We start from the raw sequence: 18540 nt of genomic DNA on the forward strand, positions 1-18540 counted from the left end.
CCACAGGTTATGCTCCAAATAATTACAATGTCCAGTTCCGGTTCACCGAGAACGCCACGTTTTCCACAAATTACTGGCACCATCATCACACCAGCTTATGTTGCACTCTTCCTCCCATTTGCCAAAATTGCAACAGCAGAAAAAAAAACAAATCCCCGAAAACGCACAGAACCGTTGCGAAAAAACACGAAAAATAACAATTGCATTGCATGAGTTTTAATGAAGAGCAGCGTCCTACCCCCCTCGTGAAACGTCAGCCGAGGGACAGGAAACTCATGCTGCCAGGGCTAACGGCACTTTTGCATGGCACACTTGATCCGGAACGCGTCGTCGGAGCGAACGAAAAAAGGGGAAAATCCACGAAGCGTGACCACATGGACTACCACGTGGAGAAATTGCCGAAAACAACAGAAACGGCTTCAGTGTCTTGCGAACCTTCGTGGTGAACGGACACTAGAGCTGCGTTATTTTTTACTACCTAAGCTCAGAGTTATTTCAAAACAAAATTCACAGTCTTTTTCAAGGGCATTTCAGTGAGAAACTCTGGGAGCAACTCGGAGTAACTCCGAGTTTCTCAGCTTCCTCCCGAGTTTTTCTATTCCCACCCGATTGTCGATACCTTGGTATGTGCAACCATGACAATTTTGTTTATTTATGTTTTCTGCCAATGTGAAGTATTCGATTCTCCGAATCGAATTTCTTTTATATTCATAAGTGGCCACTGCTGCGACCTGTGGCCGTCAGAATCCTTCTATCTAATGGATCTGAGACCGGATTTGTTGGAAGATGCCATCTAAAGGAAGTATAGCGGGACATCGAAAAGTGCCAGCTGGTGCCAGCAGTTCCGTAATCGGGAACTCTGCGCGTCGAAGTTAACCGGAAGTACATGGCGGAGGACTACAAGGCACGCTGCTGAAGTTCAGCGAAAGTATTTGGAATTGGCGGATTGGGAATCCCGCTTATCGGTATGTATTTGAGAGAATTCACTTGGATTTTTTCACTTCTGATTCTGAAATTCCAGGTCGGTCGTTTACATTGCCCTGGCCAAGGAGCATCATTTTCGAGACCCGTTATTCGAAGGTCAAGCTGAAGAAGCTGGAGAATTTCATCGAAAATCTCGCTAACGTGGCCTACACACTGGAGGAACTGGATGCGATTGGCCAATGGATTTACCCGCAGATTAGCGAAGAAGATGGCGCGTTGTAACGACCGAATTTCTTGGATTTGAATCACGCTTTAGGTTAATCATAGACTTCGTTACTATCGCCGATTCAGAAAACACCACACCAAAAATTGTAATTGTAATTTGTTGTTTTATTGGTTACGATAGCCTGTTAGTATAAACTGTGCACCAGGTCAAGGATTTAAACATAACGAAAAATTACAGTTGGATCCAAAATAAAACGCAACAAACATCAAAAACTGAAACTAAAGCTAAAGCTGATTAATAACTAATCGTTTTAAAGAATTTTTGAAAGCTGGCAAGGTTGGTTTCAGTTTTACTTCCAGCGGAAGGTTGTTTCAACACGACGCTCCCGCAACTAGGACACTTTTTCCGCTGGACGTGGTATGCCTCGGGATGATGAGCGACTGCGTGCGCTGCTGTCGACCGTGTGTCAGATGTTCCAGGATGTACTCCGGCAGATTGCCATCGAACCCTTGCTTGATAAAGCAGCATGTCCGAAGGTGGTAGTTCGACGGCAGATCGTGTCCCAGGATGGTATTTCTGACGGTTGCGGTTGTGTCCCGTTGTCGAAGGCGGTAGACAAACCGTACCGCCGACTTGAAGCAGCGATGAAGTTGATCCTTGAGTGCCACCGAGAGTCCATGGTAGTACACTACATCACAGTATGTGAAAATAGGCACCACCACGGCTTGAACAAGCTTCCGGCGCGTGGCTGTTGTCAGCACAGGTGTGAAGCGTCGGAGTGTCCTGAGGGTGTTGAACACCTTTTGGACCACGGTGTTGACTTGCTTTTCCCATGTCATGTTGCTGTCGAGCTGCAGCCCGAGGTTTGTAACAGAGTCCGACAGAGCTACAACCTTTCCGTCGAAGACAATTTCCGTTCGCGGCTCAACTCTTCCGGTCTTACAGAAAATAATGGCCTGCGTTTTCTTGGGGTTTGGGTGCAAGCTGTTTCTGGAGGCCCACCGGGTGATCGTTTCAAGGTCGTTGTTCACGTTTTCGATCAATCTGTCGACCTCAGATATCGGCCCGGAAAGGTAGATCTGTAGGTCGTCGGCATATAACTGGTAGTTACACTTCAGAGTTGTCGGCAGATTGTTGATGTACATGCTGAACAACAGTGCGCTCAAACATGACCCTTGCGGAGTGCCGTCAGTTACTTCCCTGACAGCCGATGTTCCGTTTCCGCTCCGTACAGCTTGCTGCCGCTGCCCCAGAAAAGATGAGATAAGCCGACACGCCGTTCCAGAAAACCGGAACTCTTCGTGTAGCTTCGCCGCGAGTCGTCGGTGGTTGACACAATTAAATGCCAGTGAAAAATCTACTAAAACCATCACTGTGCAGCGATTGGAGTCCAAATTGCAAAACTACTAAAATAAAGAACTACCGTGATAAAGATAAATAAAATATAAAACAATTATAAAATTTTATTTCGATTTCAATACTTTTACATTTTAAAGCACCTCTGGTGACCATAGACATCAGAATTCCATTACGGGGACTGGATTGGAACCGCTCGTGGGAGGCAACGACGTAGGGCTTGGAGTGACGAACATTTCTCGTGAGGAGAACATGGCTGGAAATCTACAGCCCAGGTTGTGCTGGGAAACCTCAATGTTTTGGATGTTGTTCCACTCTCCAATCCTTGTAGGTGGCGCCGGCACTGGACTTCTGGACACGCATCTTCTTGTCATCTCTTTTCGAGATTGTGCAGCGTCAAAACACGGACAGGTTGCTGCTTACTTTATCTTGGCGGTGCACAAAAGCTTGATTCGGAACATGGTCAGGTTGATATGCTTGCCCCCGAACCATTACAGCGAGGAATCCGTTGTTGTTGCGGACGCCGCACTTGGCCAGTCCTCACAACACTTGTGAAAGTCTGTTTCTAGTCACTAATTCAAGGACCATTTTCGCGACAGAATCTGGCCGATAACAATATGACGCTCGTGAACTCTGAATCCGGAACGAATGGACGAATCGCCCTGAGATTTTTTTTTTTTTTTCAAAACAAGCAAACCTTAGCAACGCCACTTGACATTTTTTCAAACCCAAGGTTCAAGTATGAAGGTGGGAACGATGCGAAAAACTCAGAGCAACTCGGAGGAAAATTGAGTAACTCTCGTTACTCTTTGCAAAATTGAGGTACTCTTTTGCTCACTGAAATGCCCTTGGTCTTTTTAAAGACTACCTGAGTTATTTTCCAAAATTCTAAACAGTCTTTTCAAGACTAACACCACCTGAAATTTTGTTGTATTTTACAAACGAAGCCATCTTTTTAAGAGAACTTTGCTTGCAAAATGCGTCAAAACAAAGGTAAACGCAAATCTTCTGAAGATTTGGTCGTTACGTCGGTGAAGCGTTTGAACGCTAAACCGGCTAACGGAAACAGAAAAAGAAAACAGCCTCTTCTGAGGTCTGATTCTGATTCTGAATGTGAGGTCAATCCTCCAATTCCATTGACAAACAGTTTCGATGTTTTATCCGAAACTGAAGACAAGGAACCTTCTCCTCGTACTGAGCCTTCTGCCGTCGAGAAACGAGTAAAGGCTCCGCCAATTGTTGTGACTTCCGTCTCCGATTTGGCCAGCTTTCGAACGCAACTGAAGAATTGCAAGGAAACTTGCAATTTGAAGGTTTCGTTCCAGCTTGGTCGAAGAGGAGAATGTCGCTTGTTGACGGAATCTTTACAAGATCACCAAACTTTTGTTGGTTATTTGAAAACCACAAACACAATTTCTACACGTATGAGACCAAGAATGCTCGGCCATTCAAGGCGGTCTTGAAAGGTCTCTCCAACGACTTGTCGGTGGATGAGATCAAAAACGAACTTAAGGTGTTGCTTGGCTTTGCCCCATCCCAAGTAATACCAATGAAGAAAAATCAAACGGGAATATTTCTCGCTTTGGTTTGACTTCACAATTTTATCTGATTCATTTCAACAGAAATGAAATCAACAATTTGAAACTTTTGGACAAAGTTCAGTTTTTGTTCCATGTACGGGTAAAGTGGGAGCATTTTAAGAAACATGGCGGTAACGGCCAGAATCTGACCCAGTGCCGGCGTTGCCAGGCATTCGGTCACGGTACTGATCATTGCGCCATGGTTCCAAAATGCATGGTTTGCGGGGACTCTTCTCACGACAAGGACAACTGTCCCGTGAAAGAAGTCACCCAATTTAAATGTGCAAATTGTGGTGGAAATCACAAATCAAATTTTTGGGATTGCCCCATCAGAAAAAAGGTTTTGGATTCTCGTGCTAAGCATCAGCCGAAATCCAAACCGAAATTTTCTCAAAGTCAGGTTGTACCTGCATCTTTAAATCAAACGTTCGTGCTGTCTCACTCGAACAATGCTAGAAATACCCCTACCGTGGAAAAGTTAGGTAACAACAATGGCATTTCTTATGCTAACGTCGTTTCGGGTTCATCCACGAATTTTAAATCCTCTACCAATTTTCAAATTGGGCAGGTACCTCAAATTTCATTTGAAAATTTTTCTGCTGGCAACGCTTTGGGATCTTCTGATCTCGGCGATGTTACGTTTGAAAAATGACTTTTTGCAAAACTCACTGTTTGGTTTGATTCAAACAATGAGTAATGCTACATCCATGATGGAAGCAATCCAGATTGGATTAAAATTTGCGAATGATGTTGTTCTTACCCTGAAGTTTAATCATGGATCTAAGTAATTCCATCAATATTATGAATTTTAATGCTCGCTCTTTAAAAGCGAAAGAAAATGAATTTTTCAACTTTTTACGAGTTCATAACGTGCATGTTGCTGTTATAACCGAAACATTTTTAAAAACTGGCATTTATTTGAAAAGTGATCCAGATTATAAAGTTATAACTAATAACCGAATGAATCGAAATGGCGGTGGAGTTGCAATAGTTATCCACCGTAGTATGACTTATAGCACTTTACGTGACTTTAAGTTAAAAGTTATTGAAAGTTTGGGCATTGAACTTGAAACTTCTTTTGGGAAAATTATGATTTCAGCTGCATATTTGCCTTTCCAGTGCACTGGGGAAAATAAAAATTATTTCAAAGGGGATTTGAATAAACTTACTCGGCATAGATCTCGATTTTTGATTATCGGTGATCTTAATGCCAAACACCAATCTTGGAATAATTCTAAAGTAAATTCCAATGGTAAAATTCTATTCAGAGATTGCACTTCTGGTCTTTATTTGGTTTTATACCCGAATGGGCCAACTTGCTTTTCTTCTGTTAGAAATCCATCAACAATTGATTTGGTTTTGACAAATCAAAGTCAGTATTGTGGTCCTTTAGTGACTCATGCTGATTTTGATTCTGATCACCTTCCAGTAACTTTTTCACTTTCTCATGAAGCAGTTACCAGACCCAATAGTTCTGTGTTTAATTACCACAAAGCTAATTGGGACAGGTATCAGCATCATATAGATAATAATTTGAATCATGATTTTGTTTTAGAAACCAAAGCTGATATTGATTCAGCCTTGGAATCTTTAACTAATGCAATTTTGGATGCTAGGAATATTGCTATTCCTAAGGTCCAAGTCAAATTTGATTCTCCCATTATTGATGACGATCTTCAACTTTTGATTCGTCTAAAAAATGTTCGCCGAAGACAGTATCAACGTTCTCGTGATCCTGCACTGAAGCGAATTCAAAAAGATTTGCAAAAGGTTATTGACCACAGATTCACTCTCCTGCGAAATGAAAAGTTCGCAAGAGATGTCGAACAAATTAAACCTTATTCCAAACCTTTTTGGAAACTTTCAAAGGTTCTTAAGAAACCTCAAAACCCATCCCTTCTTTAAAAGATGGTGATAATATTCTATTAACTAATGGGAAAAAGCTCAAAAACTTGCTCAGCAGTTTGAGAGTGCTCATAATTTCAACTTGAATGTTTTGAGTCCTATTGAAAATCAAATTTCAATAGAATTTCAGAATATAGTTGAACAAGAATTTTCATCAGATGAAGTTTTTAATACGGATCTGAATGAAATAAAATCTATTATCAAAAAAATTAAAAATATTAAAGCCCCTGGTGAGGATGGCATTTTTTACATTTTAATTAAAAAATTACCAGAAGCAACTTTAAGTTGCTTGGTCAAAATTTTCAACAAATGTTTTGATTTGGCATATTTTCCCAGTAGTTGGAAAAATGCCAAAGTAATTCCGATTTTGAAACCGGATAAAAATCCTGCTGAAGCCTCAAGCTATCGGCCCATTAGTTTGCTTTCATCTATTAGTAAATTATTCGAAAGAATAATTCTTAATAGAATGATGACGCACATTAATGAAAATTCAATTTTCGCTGATGAGCAGTTTGGATTTCGCCTTGGGCATTCAACTACTCATCAGTTGTTGAGAGTTTCAAATTTAATTCGAAGCAACAAATCTGAGGGCTATTCTACTGGCGCTGCTCTTCTAGACATAGAAAAAGCATTTGACAGTGTTTGGCATAAAGGATTGATTGCGAAATTGAAAAGGTTTAATTTTCCGATTTATATCGTGAAAATTATTCAAAATTATTTGACGGATCGTACTCTGCAGGTATGTTATCAGAATAGCAAATCTGATCAACTACCTGTACGTGCTGGCGTCCCTCAAGGAAGCATTTTGGGTCCAATTTTATACAATATTTTTACTTCTGACTTGCCTGATTTGCCCCCAGGATGTCAGAAATCACTTTTTGCTGATGACACAAGCATCTCCGCCAAAGGCAGAAGCCTTCGTGTCATCACAAGAAGATTACAAAAGCTTGGATATTTTCAATTCTTATTTGAAAGAATGGAAAATTACTCCAAATGCTGCAAAACTCAACTTATTATTTTCCCTCACAAACCAAGGGCTGATTTTCTTAAACCAAAAGTCATCACATTATAAAGATGAATGAGGTAAATTTAAAGTGGGAGGATCAAGTGAAATATCTTGGACTTGCTTTTGACAAAAACCTTACTTACAAGGATCACATTGAAAGTATCCAGGTTAAATGTAACAAATATATTAAATGTTTGTATCCACTTATAAACAGGAATTCTAGACTTTGTCTCAAGAATAAACTGTTAATTTATAAACAAATTTTCAGACCTGCCATGCTTTATGCTGTGCCGATCTGGACAAGCTGTTGCTTAACCAGGAAAAAAAACTTCAGAGGATTCAGAACAAAATTCTGAAAATGATTCTGAAACTTCCTCCCTGGTTCAGCACCAGTGAACTTCATCAATTAGCCGAAGTGGACACTTTGGATGTTATGTCCAATAAGATAATTGATGCATTTCGACAAAAATCTTTGCAGTCTTCAGCTGCATTGATCCGCTCTTTATATAGTTTATAAGTTAGTTTTAAGGTATCCCTTTTCCCTTTTGTACATGTAGGACCTCCTACATTTGAAATCACTGAATAGCGAAAGCTACAATATTTCATGAATAAATGAAAGTTGCTAGTATTTAAAATTGAGGTGAAAAGTCATCGTTTGTGATTGGACACTCAATAATATTTTAACTGAATGAATGTACATGGAAAAGAAATTTGAATAAATATAAAAAAAAAAAAAAAAAAAAAAAACAGAAACGGCTAATTTTTATACGTTTTTAATCCAAGATGGCCCATAATTCTTTGCACTTCAGTCGGTAATGGTTGGACGCTGCTTCCGGATGCCAAATCCCGCCGGGATGGCATAAATTTGGACGGTGGTAATCCCACGGGAAGCAACGGGCCAATTGGTTCATTACTTTGGGGGTCGTCCTTAAATCGCTGAACGAGCTACGTCTAGCGTAAGCGGGAGATTAGCGGCGCTATAATTAAACGTCAAATTGACAGGGGCTCCTTGGACGCGTGATAAGACACCGAGAGTTGATTGAGCCTAATTACGTTAGTCGTTCTGTAGCAATGTGGATTTAGGCGTTGTTTTTCGAACGAAAATCGCATTTGTTTGCGAGTGGGGGGAGTCAAGTTTTAATTATTCTAATTACTTCTGATGGATGATTCGATTATCAGATGGCGAAAAAAGTTGGGACATTTTTGCTAAGAATTGTTGTCAACAACGGGGAAAAAAACTCGTAGGACAATTTAATTAGAATTAAAATAGGCTAATCGAATTCTGTCATACAAGTGTCATCGATTGTCGCAGTCGCAAGCAAATCTAATTAGAATTGCGAACGATTCTCGCAATATCCCGGAAGCCGAGGGGAATGTCAACCTCGCCAAAACACCTCATAACAATTGGGCGCAAAAAAGCAGCGGCCATCCCTCTACGTCGCGGTGTGTCAAACTGACAGTCCAATATCCTCCCGCTCAAGATTCGAACCGCGTGCGTTCGTGTCGCTCAATTGATGTAATTATGATGATTTCCATTAAGAGCAACACTTGTCGCGTAATACGCACCCAACAACAGGCATGAACTGTCACCACCAGCAGAAAGTGCTAAACGCACCGCCATTACCACGTGGATAAACCGGAAATTAATAGCTACTTTGTAGAAACTGATAATGGCTGGTTCCCTTCAGATGACGATAGTAGAGTGTGCTTTCCCAGGAGCTAATCTTTGCAATGGTGATGATGATTACGATGTGGCAATAGAATTAGCTTCGCCATCTTAAGGAGAACGACAACTTGGAGTTGCAGCGTGGCCATTTGGGTGGCAATTACAGGAACGACAGAATTCACGATGCAAACGGGTGCTGTGCGTGCAGAGGGATTGTCTTTGGGGACATTTGCGGGTACCAATAAGCGTTGGAATGCGGGAAATTCAATTTTGGGAAGTAATATTCGGAAATAAGATGGTGTTTGGATATTGTATTGAAACTGTCAAAATTACCATTGAAACATTGATGGTTATGAGTAGCCCATAAAAGCCTGTTTAGGCTGTATACAGATCTGAAAATCTCATTGAATCTTTTTGTATGTCCAACCCGTTAAATTATTGGGATACTTGCATGGAAAGAAATATTTATGCAGAATACAAGGCAAAATCGCTTCTTTCTTCATTTCTAAAGAAAATCATTTGCCATATTTCCTAAATACTAAATATATATATTTTTTCTCGATTGGAAAACTATACAATTTATCCATTTTCTCGTTTGGAAAACATGAATACTGCTTTGATGGCACTTTTCCCCTTTCTCAAACAGTCATTTTTGAACTGCATGCAAACCCTCACCCAGTCCATTCGCTACAAAATCGCTCAATAATCTCGAACAATAATCATCAATTATTAAAAAATTAATCAAAATGACAAAACTCTGGTACCGGTACAGTTTGCTGCGGTGCTCCCCAGACAGGTCAGGCCATCGACGCTCCCGGAAGGCAATTCGAGCAAGAGAAGGAGGGACAGCACTTGCAATTCCATTGTAATTATCGCTAGGGTAAGGCGATCTAATTCGGGGTTGTTTCTATAATCTATTTCTTTATTTAATTAATTTTGTTTCAAATTTGAAGATGAAATTGAAAAAAAAAAACAAAAATAACCGAGTTGAAGCACACTTTCCTGGGACTCCCGACTGCCTGTTTTGTCTTCGGGGGCAATGTTTGACCATCAATTTACGATACAACGGGGCCCAGCAGAGTACAACGGCGCAACGTCGGATGACACATGTTTGCGACCGTTGTTTAATCGCAATTTTCGATTAATTTTAATGACATTGTCAAACGCGAAAGAGCAAACACCAAAAAGCATGATTGAAAAGACAAAGGTAAACCCAAGGTGTAATTTTTCGGGAGGTTTGCATTAATTTGAATGACGCGATAATCGCGGGTCCCTCGAAAAAAAAAAACATAATTTGACACTTTCGGAGCTGTCACCTGGCATTGTCTAAGCAGGTGTGAAACAACACCTCAAAAGGGTGCTTCCAGTGACGGTGCAACTTTTTTCCGAAACACAAAAGTAAGACCATCGCGCAGACTGATTGCTATCTCTGCCACAAAAATAATGGTGCTGTCCCATGAGTTGTCCCCGGACAGGACAGGACAGGCCACAACAACAAGACAAGTGAGCCGAGCTGGTGCAGCGAGGCACAAATTGCGCCTGCAAGGTAGTCTACATGATTTACTCCTCGGTGCACAACCCTAGCTCCACTGACAGTTCGCAGGGGTGGGAACAAGTGGGAGCTACGTGCACGGGTCCCCCACAGACCGTTATTATGAAAAAAAAATTTCCACCCAAACCAATGATTGGACATGGTTCCTGGGACCATTCTGCACCTCTGGGCCGAGTTTCAAAATATTTGCCGGCAGAAATTTCGAATACGGTCAGTTTTAGTGTTTCGAGTAGAAATTAAGGAGAAATCACATGTAAAATGCGTAGGAAATGAGCAAAGTTTCAATGTTTCAACTCCAAAACATTAGTGGTCATGGTTTTACATTGTATTATCATGTAGCAGAATGATATAAAAACGATTTACAGCACTGGCTTAGCCGGATTAAGCCTAAGTCAAGTGACTTAGGTATATAATTTACAAGTTTATACCTTAATATTTAAAAAAACTCCCACATCAAGGAATTTTAAGTCAATGAAAACTAGATTGCACAAAAATAACTTAAAATGGGGTGACTTTGAGTCTAGGGGTGACATTGTACCAAATTTAACGATTTTATAATAGCCAGATAGCTTAACAACAAGCTCGATAAGCTTGAATTGCAAAGATTAGTCGTTGCAAATATTGTTCTAAGATTATGTTGTCCTTTGGCATCGAAAGTTCAATAACTAAGAAACACTAAAAAAATAGATAAAGCTTTAGTTTCGTAAGCCTTACCGTTTGACCCCGCCAAGGGTTTAGGACACAAGTCACATTGAAAACTTACATCGCCTGTACATACTTGACTATACCGGTTTCGGTGTTAGAGTGTTGAACGTGGTTGCCTCTCACCCCAGTTTGGCTGGTAATGTTGTAAAGCGAACAATTTGATTTGATTTGATATTTAACTGTACTATTTTCATGTTTTCATAAGATATGCCAAGCTTGTTAAAAGATTTATTGTGTTTTCACATTGGGCAGAAGTAGGATTTGTTTTGATGAATACATTATTAGTGAACGTTCTTGATTATTAATATTATGTTTTATTGAATCCTAACTATGAGTGTATCAACATTATTTTATTCAATTATGAAATGTTATTTTATTTTATGACGATAACTGCAATGTTGGAAAATAATTGGTTGGTTTGAATTATTAATCCTGTGTCATTAAACTTTTGCTAAGTATAATCATTGCACAGGACAGCAAAATTTTTTAGTAAGTTTTTTTATATTTTTTCTTACTCTTGGTGACACCTTTATTTACAAGCAATAACTGTTCCAAAATGGATTATGATGTAACACACAGCTGTAAGGAACTCCAAAACTCTGTTATGTACCTAAAAAGAACTTATTGTATCTTGATTATTCACCAATAAAACCGAATTGAAAATTGAAAGGACAACAAAAATATATTAGCTAAATGATAGCTGGAGTCACTAGCGTGCACAGAGTGGGGCAACATGGGGCAACTGCCCCACCATCCACAGAAATTTGTTCTAAATTTGGTCAGGAGGTATCCACAAATGACGTATTTTTCAAAACGTGCATATTATTGCCCCACCTTCCTCAAAGAACTGGGCACGCTAGTGGCTGGAGTACTCTCCGGATTTCATTCGCAAGGTTGAAATTTGTGAACGATTTAAAACAAAAAGGACAATTTTATTGTAACTGCCATGTCACAAACTTGCCACGTAACAAAAATTTGTTTCCCTATTATTTTAATTGTTTTATTTGATTTCAGTAGGTATTGATTCAGAACTGAAAGATGTGAGCATTATTTTCAAATTAGCAGGATTCCAGAAGATTTTAAATTAATTTTAATTAATTTAATTTTAAAACAGAACAAGCAGATTTGCGTAGCAATATCATCAAATTTCTTTGTGGGAACATAAATAGATCAAATTAATCCATCTACAAATAAATAAATTAACATAAAATTCAAGCTTATCAAAGCAATCTTTATGCGTTTATTGGTACAATGTCACCCCTAGGCTCAAAGTCACCCCATTTTAAGTTATTTTTGTGCAATCTAGTTTTCATTGACTTAAAATTCCTTGATGTGGGAGTTTTTTTTTAATATTAAGGTATAAACTTGTAAATTATATACCTAAGTCACTTGACTTAGGCTTAATCCGGCTAAGTCAGTGCTGTAAATCGTTTTTATATCATTCTGCTACATGTTAATACAATGTAAAACCATGACCACTAATGTTTTGGAGTTGAAACATTGAAACTTTGCTCATTTCCTACGCATTTTACATGTGATTTCTCCTTAATTTCTACTCGAAACACTAAAACTGACCGTATTCGAAATTTCTGCCGGCAAATATTTTGAAACTCGGCCCAGAGGTGCAGAATGGTCCCAGGAACCATGTCCAATCATTGGTTTGGGTGGAAATTTTTTTTTCATAATAACGGTCTGTGGGGGACCCGTGACGTGATCTAATCTAGCAAATTGCGCCCTGCAGCCAGTTTCGGAGGATCCAAGCAAGCTGTGTTTCCGCAAGAGTTGGTAACATCCACCCTGAAAGCACCAGTTTGAGAAAAAGCTTTTCCCACCTCTGATTTAAGGACCTTGCAGTGGATCGCTCCCATTCATGGCCAGCCTGGATCGCAAACAGTGGCATGCAGAAGGTATAATCAAACAATTGCACACGTCGTTGAACTGCTTGCACTAACCCCTAAAAGCGAGAGACCATGGCGAGGCATGGGATAGGATTGAGAGCAGGAAACATGCAGGATGCAGCAGAGGACGCTGGGAAAACCATCAAAGAGTCGTTGGAGTGTTTATGCAAATTGCTACTGGTGCTTCCTTTTAATACTCTGCTCAGACACGTGGAGCAGGAATTTCGGTAGTGTGGTAAACTCTACTGCTTTTTTTTTGTTTGGATTTGGTTTGGATATACTAAACCGGAATAACGGATTAGAGGTGCCCAAAGTTTGACGTTCGTTCCCCGGAGCAATGGCGCGAAAGGTTGTTGGATCTTTGGGACGAGATAGTGCGAGCTAAGTAGAAATATCAAAAAGAATGACGGTTGGAGCAGTTGAACAACTTAGATTTCGGATACTAAACATTTTAACGACCCCAGGTCTTTTGTGGTCTCTCTTGCAAGTTTCTGCTCGAAACTAAGAGTCCATAGGATTGAATGGGGACTCCTACACTTGGAATGACTTAGCGGCCGAACAACATACATCCTCATCCGATAGAAGGTTGGAGCAGATGGGAATCGAACCCATGATCTTCGGCTTACTAAGTAAAAAGTAATTAAATCCAGAAATTTTGGAAAAATCACTATTTATTTTACGAAATTTGGCATACCTTTACCTATATTGAACTAAAACTGAAAATTTTATGAGAACTTGTTAAGAAATCTGTTCTCTACAATGTGATTGATTTGAAAATGTGTTAAAATTAAGTGGTGTAATGTGACAGAGGAATGATAAAATAATTTTTAGAGCCTATTGAGTAATAAACAGCTTAATAAGCAATGATTTGCATTGTTTAATGCTCAAATTCTAATCCGAGCAACATATTGCTGAATTTTCATGACCAATTATGCAAAGAAAATATTTTTATTCGGTTGTCTTGGTTCTTCCAGCAATTATTATGGAGTAATTTTAAAGAAAGAAAAAATCTTGCTAATTCGGATCGGAAACTTTTTACTGGAGATTTATTTAACCAAACTTACATATTTGGTCAAATATGTAAGTTAGAGTCTCCTTAGGCATAATCATAAGAAATTTGATAAAATCAAAAAAAATCTTCAAAAAAAAAGTTGCTCTAGACTCCCCGAAGAAATATTTCGGTATATCCCGCAAAATACCGAGAAAGAGCCCTTCTTTCATGGTGCCAAATGACTTGTCGATTTTTTTTTGTCTTAAGTTTGTTCTACTGAACACACCGTTTGGGGTCGCAAAACTCAAATTTGATGTTATAAGTAAGAAAATAAAATAAAATACAAAAACTTTTTTTTTTGTTACGATTCGAACTTTGGGTAATTGAAACTTCAGATAATCGAGGCTTCGGATAATCGAGTTTGGACTGTATTGATATTTGAATGAACTTGACAATCTGTGGGATTGGAATGTTTTTCAACAAGTAAGGCAAATTTTGTTCAAGTTGATAACATGATAGAAAAAAAATGCGTGACATGCTAACTAGTCTCAAACCCTTTAAATATTCCAAACATTTTCGTCCCCTAATCCCACGTCTAATCTCGACCGGACTTTTCTCCCTGAAAAAAAACGCCCTCCGATAAGTGTGACATACGGTGAATACAAATTCGTTGACTTCTGCCTCGTGTTTAACAACAGTCCGAATAACGAAAAATCTCCTGAAAAGATAAAAAAAAACTACTTGAGAATACATAATTCAGCAACTTTCGCCCATTCAATCCATCATCCATCAATCGACTTTCTTCCTTCTCCCGTCCCTGGGACGTTTATTCCCTTCTGTCAAAAGGGGCCCTCCGATGCTGCTAATGTAAACAAATTTTTACTCACTCATTCTGGGCGCGCCCCTCGTCCCCTGTGAACTGCGTAAAAAACTCACCCTCAGTCGGACTTGGGTTTTTTTTTTCGTGCCCACTGAGTCAATGCATGCGTAATTTCCTCTAAATTACCCCATATTGGACAGTTTCGGGGTGTTGGTCCCTTCTGGGCATTGTTGAAACCGACGAAGAACGGGAAGACGGCGATGATCGGGTGTAATCGAACACGTTTAATAGGTGATTTTCGATGCTATTTGTTGTTGAAATCAATGTTCGTGGACATGTCCGTTTCGGGCCCGCGAGGGGTCGTGCCCTCGGGGGATTTTCGGACACGTTTTGCTGGAATTAAATCGGTTTGTAATGGTGGGGAAAGTTTTTTTTGCGGGGTTGGTCCAGCAGATTTCGACATTTGCATATAAATCGAGATAAATTGAAATGATTATGAGGTGATTGGATTTTACCTGACCTAAGCATAGCTAACATGATACACAAAATACTGCAGCAAGTGACGACTTTACCTGATTACTTTTTTATGAAATTGCTGCACAATTATTTGATTATCTGAATTCATTCAGCTCCACGATCAAAGTCTGAGGGACAAGTAAATTTACATAACCTCCTTGTAAAAAAAAGTTCCACTTCCATTTAACAGAGAAAACAGTTGTTCGTTTCAAAATCAAACTTTTCGACAACTTGTATATAAAAAAAGTTAAGTATGTTTTCAACACTGAACAGTTTTAACTTTTGAAGATTACCAGTTGATAGTATTCAAAACTGAATAGCCTCAATTTCAGCCAACTTAATTGATAGTTTTGAAAGAAGATAAGCTGTATTGTTTTCGAAAAACGCGGTCACCCACAACTCTCCGACAATGCATTTGTTTTATGGAGTTTCAAACACTTGTGTAATCAATGCGTTTATGCTGGCCCCAATAAAAGCATATAAAACTAGCAGTTTTGTATGGAAATTTTATCAGTTCTACCTTTTTAAGATGAAACTCGTGACCGTAGGTAAGATCTACATATTAGTGCGTTGTTATTTATTTTTCCTCAGTTCTTTTAATGATTTTGTTCCAAAACATGACATTATAACATTAGTTGATAAGTTTCAGAGTAAGTTTGTAAAAATGGAAAAACAAAAAGGGTAAGGCTAAGGCTACCAACTCTTGCTGAGCAAAAATCCGTACACTTTGCTGATATGACACCATGGTGTAACAAAAACTGTCAATGAATTATTTAGATAAATTAAATTTAATTTATTTGAGAATTAAAAAAAACTGTATCGCTTTTACAGCTAACAAATTTCACAAAATGCTATCAGAGTGCATATGACTTGCACGTTTAAAAGTATTCATAAATTAAACCGTTATTTGAATCAAATCATTATGTTCTTCAATTTTTTTGTTAAACGTTTAAAAGTTTACGAAATGTCAAGTTTGCTTATCGTTCTAAGTGTTTTCACGAACACTTTTCCAGAGTTTTTTTGATTGAAAAGGTCCTATAACATGTGAAACACAACAGTTTATAGGACCTTTAAAAAAAATTCTAGTTTTTGTTATTTCAAATGTTCAAATGTTTTCACAAGTTTTAGAAAGCCTTTGGAAATGGATAAATATATTTAGTAAGGAATTTCTAAAAGAACAATTATAGAGTTTTTTTAAAGATCCTATCAACATATGAAAGACAATAGTTCACAAACTCTACAATTATTGATAATCAAGTTTGAGTTGAGAAATCCCCAGAAAATTCTCGCTGTTCAAATCAAACTCACAGAAAAATAAAAAATTCTAGTTAACAAAAGCTTCGACCAAATCAAAAAAGCAATTCAATGATTAAAAAGTTGTTAAAATTCAAATTCCGTACAAATCCGTATTATGCTTAAAATTCCCTACAAAAATTCCGGCCTGTTAAAAATCCGCGAAGAGGTTCGAAATCCGTATGGTAAGGAAAAAATCCGTACAGTTGGTAGCCTTAGGTAAGGCAAATAATTCAAAATTGCGAATTCAGAAAAGCGATTAAAATAAACATTTTCTTGAAGTACTATATCTGAGACGTCATTTTAAAGCGAAACTATTAATTTTGTCAAAAATGGTGAAAATGTCCTAATAGTTTCAGAAGATTTATTCTTAAGATTTTTGGAAGGTTCAACCCCTGTTAGAAGTCATTTCAAGCAGGTTCAATACATAACTTGAACCCAACTATTCCCCAAATTCCAGTTCTCCTGCTATCACTGGCTGGTCTATCCACCCAGCAGACCAACTACTGCGATCCCAAGCTATGCCCCAAGGGAGGTCCCCACATTGCCTGCAACGGACTGACCATCCTAGCCACTCCTTGCGGTTCCGGATCACAGGAAACCCTTCTGGACTCGTCCCTCCAAGCGCTGATCCTAGATGCGCACAACAAACTGCGCAGCAAAGTCGCTTCCGGCCAGCAAACTTATGCCGCGAACGCACTCTACCCGCAGGCAGCACGGATGGCAACACTGGTACGCAATAAGAAGTGCGTTTAGTAGTTAAACATTTTTTGAACAAGTTTTGATTTCAGCAATGGGACAACGAGTTGGCCGCGATTGCTGCAAGTAACGCTAGACGGTGCGTTTACGGTCATGACAAGTGTCGCAACACGATTGCCTTCCCTTACGCAGGTCAGAACATCGCTATGTTCTCGTACTCTGGGCAGACATTCACCGTGAACGAACTGATCACCGGATTTGTCAACGATTGGTTCTCGGAGTTCAAGGACGCGAATCCCAACTATGTAGCTTCGTATCCAAGAGGATATACGGGGTAAGCTTTGAAGGTCCCTAAGAGAATGCGCTTAGTTATGCTTGCTTTATTGAACTTCCAGCCCAGATATTGGTCACTTCACGCAGATCGTCTCAGATCGAACCAATCGGATCGGTTGCTCCCTGGTGAAGTACGATGAGGACGGGTGGACGAATCAGTACTTTGTGTGCAACTATGCCTTGACTAACATAGTTGGTCAACCGATTTACGCAGCTGGAAATGCCTGTTCTAAGTGTACTTCCGGTTGCAACGCGGCCTACCCAGGACTGTGCAACGCAAACGAAAACGTCAGTCCGATCCCTTGAAAAAGCAAAGCAATAAATAGGTTTAAACTAAAACTGTACTTTCTTATCGTAGATTAATTCGAATCCGTTCTGCCACCAGGCATGCCACATGTACAGATATTTTGGGCACAGACCAAACACTCAAACTAATTATTTTTACAGTTAAAATACATTTGAGTAGTTTTTGAAAACTACACTAAAAAGATAAACATTTTTTGCATGTTTTTGCTTGTTTAGTTTTTGATAAAAATGTTTTTCTTCAAAGTTATACTTGATTGAGTGTTTGGTCTGTGCCCAAAATATCTGTACGTGTGGCAAGCCTGCCTGCCCCTGCTGATAAGTCATCAAGCACTGTCACTAGATGGAAATCTCACCTGCCCCTTATCTTTAGCATCCCTCCTGGTCCTGGTTGGCCTATCCACCCAGCAGGACTGCGATTCTTCGTTATGTTCTTTCAATGACTTGACGTGCATAACCGGAGAAGATGCCATGTGGTCACCGGCAGCCAAACCTACGCTCCGGGTGCGTACTATGCGCAGGCTAGTGCCAACACTGGTTTCGAAAGTGCGTGTACACTGAAAGAAAGGCACATAGTAATGTCACATGTTTTACACGTGAATCTGCCCCATTCGACTTCGCATGTGAATGTCATGTGTAAATCACATAGAAATTTTTCATTGCGGAACCGGTAAATTCAAGTGAAATTCTCATCGAAATGAAATGAAAAACACGTGAGATTCACATGTAATCACACATGATTATCACATGAAATTCTTTTGAAAATC

At 39.3% G+C, this 18540-nt stretch overlaps 1 protein-coding gene across 1 annotated transcript; it reads left to right on the forward strand.

Annotated features, from left to right (window-relative positions):
- The first annotated feature begins 2318 nt into the window (after nt 1–2318).
- On the forward strand, nt 2319–17776 carry LOC6035425 (venom allergen 3 homolog). The gene is made up of 4 exons (XM_038250338.1): nt 2319–2337; nt 16899–17170; nt 17230–17471; nt 17533–17776. The coding sequence occupies exons 1-4, from the start codon at nt 2319–2321 to the stop codon at nt 17774–17776; spliced, it is 777 nt and encodes a 258-aa protein (XP_038106266.1).
- The last annotated feature ends 764 nt before the right edge of the window (nt 17777–18540 follow it).

The sequence above is a fragment of the Culex quinquefasciatus genome, chromosome 1 (genome assembly GCF_015732765.1).
Source record: "Culex quinquefasciatus strain JHB chromosome 1, VPISU_Cqui_1.0_pri_paternal, whole genome shotgun sequence".
NCBI lineage: Eukaryota > Metazoa > Arthropoda > Insecta > Diptera > Culicidae > Culex > Culex quinquefasciatus.